This window comes from Rhincodon typus, chromosome 4 (genome assembly GCF_021869965.1).
Source record: "Rhincodon typus isolate 14 chromosome 4, sRhiTyp1.1, whole genome shotgun sequence".
NCBI classification, from domain to species: Eukaryota; Metazoa; Chordata; class Chondrichthyes; order Orectolobiformes; family Rhincodontidae; genus Rhincodon; species Rhincodon typus.
The window spans coordinates 101,322,712-101,329,549 of NC_063335.1; the positions used below are offsets into that span (position 1 = coordinate 101,322,712).

The following is a 6,838-nucleotide window of genomic DNA, read 5'->3' on the forward strand; positions in this document are numbered from 1 at the left end:
CACTCAGAAGGTGCAGTGGTGGGGGAGGGAGTAATTTAATCAGGCAGTAGAGTAGAAGATAGAAATCCTGCTGCCTTCACATCACCACCCCAATTATGTATGTAGGGGAAGACCCACAGACCAATGTCTCCATCCGGAGTCACAGGAATATTTCAGGTTGGAACTTGATTGCAACACTGAGAGTGCTCAGTACAGGAGGTGTCATTTTTCAGATGAGATATTAAACAGAAGCCATTTCCGACTCTGATGGCATTAAAATCAATTGGTACTTTACAAACAAGAGCTGGAGACTGGAGTTTTCCTAAAGTCCTGGCAAACGTTAATTCCTCAATCAATAAAAGCATGATCATTCATTTCTGTTTGTGGCACCTTCCTGTATGCAGATTGGCTGTCAAGTTTCTCTACAGGGCCATTATAACTACACCACAGAAAATTAAATTGTCTGCACCAGCTTTTGGGACATTTTGAGATTCTGAATGGTGTTATAAATGTAATTTTGTTCTTCTTATTTCCTTTCTGAAAAACTGATATCAGACATGCTGAAAATTCTAATTGGAGGCTTTTGGTAGTTTAACTGTTCAGTTATGTGAAGGACTAATGAAAGGAGATGAATGATTTACAATCACAGAACACGGGATGTGAACTAATGTAAAGATGGATGGGAAGCTTTGTAACACATTGTAAGTCTGCCTTAGTCCTAGATACTCTGTTGGATTATCTTTATTGGCAGCAGTGACAGGCAGTGGCAGAGAGCAGTGGAATGAAGTGGAAAATTAGTATCAATTTCAAGAAACATATTTTAGAAGTGAAAAGAAATCTTAGCACACCTAGGTTTTCTGTAACGAGATAGGAGTCCCTGAAGTCACTCAGTCGAAAGCCAATAACGTCAATAAAATTCTCAACAGTTTGCATCACTTCTTTCGCGTTTGGCCCAGTCTGAAACATGAAATGGAACATCATTTGAATTATTGCAGTCACATACTGACAACATAATATTTTAAGAGACAACAGCATCTAAAAAGATGCTGAATTAATTGACAACCAGGTATCCATTTTGGAAGTACAGAATGGAAACTCGGACCTACAGATGACCATAACAATGACCAGTTCAGCAATTCTGTGGAACATTTCTCCTCCTCTACCATTTTGTTTCCTTGTCTCATGCAATGTGTGGTTCCATCTCATTATCATATCACCAGATTACCTGTATTGCAATCAAGTTATCAGTCAAGTTTAGTGTGGAAGCCACCATGTCCGTCTAATTCTGTTCTTAAAGGAAGTCTGCACATATATGCTATACAAAGTGGAATGTCATTTGATCTTCCTTCTTTCTGTGGGACTTTGTGGCAATCTTTCTCCTGTTCTGGTGAAGATGAACTAATTCAGGAGAAGAGAGGAACAAATATAGGATCATCACCACCTCGCCAAGAGTCCTGCTCCAGCTGCCCTCCTCTGCAATGTCACCTTCTCCGCACCTCCAATGGGAAGAAGATGAAGAAAAAGAAAAAGAAAGAAGACAAAAAATGGTAAGGAAAGAAGGGAGGAATCAGCCAGTCTGGAGCGGATGGGTTCAGGAGCCTGAACAGTGCCTACCTTGGCAGTATCACCATCTTGAAAATCATCTGTCATCAGTTACATCTGTAAAGATATCCTGGAGCTGAGCTGACTGATCTCCATTGACCATAATCAATCATCTTTCTTTAGGGAAGGCACGACTGTGAAGATCTTTCCCCCCAGTTCCTATTGATTCCAGTTTTGCAAGGACTCCTTGGTGCCATAGTTGGTTAAGAGATGTTTGAATTTTAAGTACAGTCACTCCTACCTCACATCTGTTGTTGAGTAATTTTGTCCATGTTTGGGCCAAGATGGCAATAAGGCCATGAACTGAGTGGTCCTGGGGCAACCCAAACTGAGGGTCAGTGAACAAGAAGTTATGCCGTTCTAAAGTCCGCTCTACAGTACAATCAATGACTTATTCCTTCATTTTGTTTTCGTTTTGTAGATTGCCATTGTCCTTGTGTTCCTCAAAGAATGAGATTTGAGGCACAATCTTTTTTTTTAGATGTTGATTAATGAAACAGAATGAAATAAATTTTTCTCCCGCCATAACTCTTCCATTTGGGTTTCTAACACCCAGCTTTTCCCAAATTTGTTCACCCATTTCACAGGCTGACCTCACCGTTAACGCACCCCTCCCCACCCCTTGGAAGGCTATATTCATGATGGAGTATAGTTCCAATAGCATAGTCATTCTTCATGAGTGAATCGAGACAATGGACATTGATAAGCTATTTAACTGCAGGGGCATTACTTCTAATTCTGAATCATAATATAACACACACACCCCCTCACACACACCCACACCCACACCCACACACACTTTCTAGAACTAATCAAGCCAGAGCCAAAGCCAATGTTTCCGTACCTAGCCCGGGGAGATCAGTATGAAACATTTTCTGTACATACATGGAAGTCTGATAAAATAGGACTGGGATTGTGAACATTGTCCCCTGGAATTCAGGAGCTTACTGTGATTGTCTAAGTTCAGAAGTAAGAGTTACACCTCTGAGAAAGAATAGGAGAAAATTAGAAGTTAAAAAGACTGAAACCAGTGAGAAAACAGAAATAATTTGAATGAATTTAGGAATGAGGTGGTAGTAAGTACCATTCACATCTTGTGAGTAAACGGAAATAATTCGGCATTAATCTGAAATATTCACATCATTTGGTGTTACTGAAAAAAAAATGGCCACTGTTGTCCTTCCAACACAATCACTTTTGTTAGCAATTCCTTTTGATGAAGCTGTCTCAGTTGTACCCCACTCTTTTTTGATTCGTTACCAAGCAACACTCCGAGTGGTGACTACAGAAGATATACAGTCGAAAATCTCATTATCATCATCCTCACTTTGAGCCACCTCATCCATGATAGTAACCATAGCAGCAGAATTTTTAGCTGAATATATTCAGATATATGACAATTGTCAACAATTTCTTCCTTTGGCACTCTTTCCCCAATGAAGTGCAAAACTCTTTAACCACGTTGTTCCCACAATAACAGATTAAAGCACTGCTTGTCAGTGTTTAGACTTTGAAACCAGTGAAACAAATTTAAAATTCAAAGCAGTCCTTTCCAGTGAATCAAAATTGAATTCAATCCGTGTTTCAGAGTAAGCATTATTGTTAATATCCCTTTAAAGTGCCTTTCCTGAAACTTCAGCCCCCAGAGTTCCTCAGACTCTGTCTGTCCTGCAGGTACGGTAGAACGTAAATGCCTCCCAACTCTGCACCATACCTCACCAAAGTTAATTGTGCTCAGAGTAGAATTGTCTATTTAACATGCTTTTGCTGGACAGCCATATCAGATGACCAAGCCTTTCTTTTATATAAACAGATTTGTTGTTTCAGTGTTAGCCTCCCGAACGGGCAGAATCTCCTTCCCTTACATTATGCTTCCAAATTAGGATGATCTCAGGGACATGATCCCGATGGTATCCTAGTCCTGTGGGATTGGAGGCCAGTAACAGGCTGTCCATGGGAAGGCTATCCAAGTAGAAATGATGGATAGACTGTGTATATTGGAGGGTCAGTCAGAGCACCTGAGACCATGGGCTCCACCAGGAGAAGCAGACACTACAATTGACGACAAATAGCTATGATGAGGGGATCTGAAGATGGATCCTGAAGGTTTCTAAAATTCAACAGTATGGAGGAGATAACCTCCATAGAATGGCCTAAAGCTACAGCTGGGACTTCTGTTACTCATGGTTTGGAAAATCAGAAAGGTTTTTAATTTTGCTTGTGGTCCCATCTCCAAATCTATCTCTGTGGGACCAGGAAGGCTCTGTCCTCTATGTCAAAGCCCTACGGAAAACCAAGAAATCATCTCCCACGTTCAGATTACTTAGCTGTGTTTTGTCCAAAGTCCCTCACTTCATCTTATGAGCTATTTGCTGCGTTTACAATACTTCAAAGGAACATTTCCTGGATTGATCCTTCATAGCAAAATTCCAAATGTTTGCTTTGCTACAACAATGAATTTGAATGAAGAACTAGATGAACAAAAGAGCAAAAGATAGAAAAGTAAGAACAATCATGAATTTAATATCATCTCAATCCATCTCTAAGAACATCTCAAAATACGTCATATCTAATTAGTTATTTATGATGTATTCAATGGACAAACTATCAATACTAATGAACATTCAGAACCTCTCTGAGAGTGGGGTACTTATAAGAAGTATTGTCCTCTCCATTGCACAGGCTATGCTTTTTTACCCCGTCTCTCAACCGATTTTCAAATGTTGAATTTGAAATGACACTGGTTAGGAAAAAGTCAATTATCGTAGACTCCAAAATAATTTGTCAGATATTTGACTTAACCTTGTCATGATGTCTGTGCTACTATTAAGTCAAAAAATGAATTTGTCATTGTGAACATTAGATCCATCACTGTAATGCAAACAACCTAATCACACAATGGCTTCTATTGTAAAGAACAGCAGAGGATTGATCTTCCATGAAAGCATTGAAAAAAAAATTAATTGTTTTAATATAGCTTTTTGATTTAAAATTCTTCATTCTGCACTCAATTCTTACCAGCTGAGCTTCTGCCCATCTCGGCTTATTTTCTTCTGAGAGCAAATTGCTCACAATCTGAACAAAATTCTGCAAAACAAATAGGGAATGTAAAGAAGAGTATAAGAATAATTAAAAACCGAAAGAACTGTGGATGCTGTAAATCAGGAACAAAAACAGAAGTTGCTGGAAAAGCTCAGCAGGTCTGGCAGCATCTGAAATTCATGAGCTAACATTTCGGGTCTGGTGACCCTTTCTCAGAACAGTTCTGAGGAAGGGTCACCGGACTGGAAACGTTAGCTCATGAATTTTCTTCACAGATGCTGCCAGACCAGCTGAGCTTTTCCAGCAAAGTGTGTATAAAAATAATTAAGCAGAAGAAAAATTGGTTGAAGAAAAATACATATTTTCTGAAAACATTCACCTGTTCATATAGGGAAAATCATGAGTGCAACACCAGCATTCAAGTGCCCAAGTTGAAAATGTAAAATATTTCCTCAATTGTACATCAATAACGTATCTCAAGCAGAGCCTCAAACGCTGTCCCAAAAGCATCAACACAGCATTTCTGTTTCTTACACAGAAACTATTTCCATGGGTTTGTCTGAACGAAATAGTCAATTGAATGTTTGCTAAATTCAAATAGGAATGTTCTTTCACCGCTCCATGTCCACTTGGAACGAGGTCCAAACTCATAAATTAAGTAGCATTGCTTGAAAACAGTTTTACACATATTGGATACAACAGTAAATTAGAGGACTGTAATTTCAATTCTCAGTTGAAAGATCTCCATAGACTAAAATAAGTAAAGTGAGTTGGAATGTGCCAACATCTTGACTCTGTAATTTTGCCAGAAGTACGACAGTAACCATTTTCTCATGATTATTTGCTTTTAAAACCATACTTAAGTCATGAAGATACAAAGGTGAATTGCCAATTCAATTGGGTTGAAAATGGTACTGTGCAGGGAATTTACCTTCTGTATCTTTTCTATCAATCAACCATCACATCTACTAACCTGGATATCTCCAGAGACAGGAGTGTAATAGGTTCTGCGGAAGATTTCTGTCATGTTCTTCAAAATATCAATTAAAGCTAGAATGTCTCCACTGTAGCTGGTCCCTCCTTCTGAAGTGTCTGCCAGCTTTCTTATGATCTCTGACACTCCTTCCCCTGTCAATCCCCGCTGAGCCTTAGACAGGTGTTGTCTTGTCTGTAGGTTAAAGATAAGTTTTGTGCAATGTAAAACTTTGTATGAAGAGGTACAAAAGCTTAAAAGCATAAATTGAGTTCATACACAATGTATATTTTTGTTATGCTCTTCATAGATGTACCAAGGTATGCTGCTCATATCCATAAAATATCAAGGAGTATATGAAGGAGCATCAATGTGAAATGTTAACAATTTGTTTTTCTCATTGATGATGCTGCCAAATATGGTGAGCATTTCCAGGATTTTTGCTTTTATTTCAAAGTTTCAGCATCTGTAATATTTTTCTCAATACCAGATAATGATCTGATCACAAGGGCAGTAAATAGTGGAATGAAAGTTAAAGTTAATTTTAAACTTCTTTAATACTTAGAATGCTTAGTTTTGAAAGTAATCGATCACATAATGCCATTTCCCTCAAACTGATCTTTTCCCATTTCTTGAAACAGAAATCATGCTGTGATGGTTTTCTCAAACCATGATGTCATCTAACACTGAATCAGAGATAGTAGGAACTGCAGATGCTGGAGAATCCGAGACAACAAGGTGCAGAGCTGGATGAATACAGCAGGCCAAGCAGCATCATAGGAGCAGAAAGGCTGACGTTTCGGGCCTAGACCCTTCATCAGAAATGGGGGAGGGTAAGGGGTTCTGTTTCCTCTCCACCTATCCTCTCCTCTATCCATCTTCTATCCGCCTCCCCCTCTCTCCCTATTTATTTCAGAACCCCCTTCCCCTCACCCATTTCTGATGAAGGGTCTAGGCCCGAAACGTCAGCCTTTCTGCTCCTATGATGCTGCTTGGCCTGCTGTGTTCATCCAGCTCTGCACCTTGTTGTCATCTAACACCGACTAGGCCTTTCTGGTCTCGCTAGATTGGTCTTACTAAGTAAACAATAAGATGTTTATTACATTACTGCAACTATTTACAGGTTACATGAATAGGACCTAATTTACTACAGAGTCTATAGGAAGCACACGAATCCTAGGTCTATCTCCTACCATAGAGATAACAAAGGTGTAGAGCTGGATGAACACAGCAGGCCAAGCA

General features: G+C 39.3%; 1 protein-coding gene across 1 annotated transcript in view; it reads right to left on the minus strand.

Annotated features, from left to right (window-relative positions):
• The window catches only part of adgrb1a (adhesion G protein-coupled receptor B1a), a 618,149-nt gene that overhangs the window by 348,903 nt on the left and 262,408 nt on the right, over positions 1-6,838 (minus strand). The window contains exons 10-12 of the mRNA XM_048596183.1: positions 5,597-5,791; positions 4,600-4,668; positions 828-936 (exon numbers count right to left, since the gene is read on the minus strand). Of these exons, the coding sequence (XP_048452140.1) occupies positions 828-936; positions 4,600-4,668; positions 5,597-5,791 (373 nt within the window). The remainder of the gene's footprint in view (positions 1-827; positions 937-4,599; positions 4,669-5,596; positions 5,792-6,838) is intronic.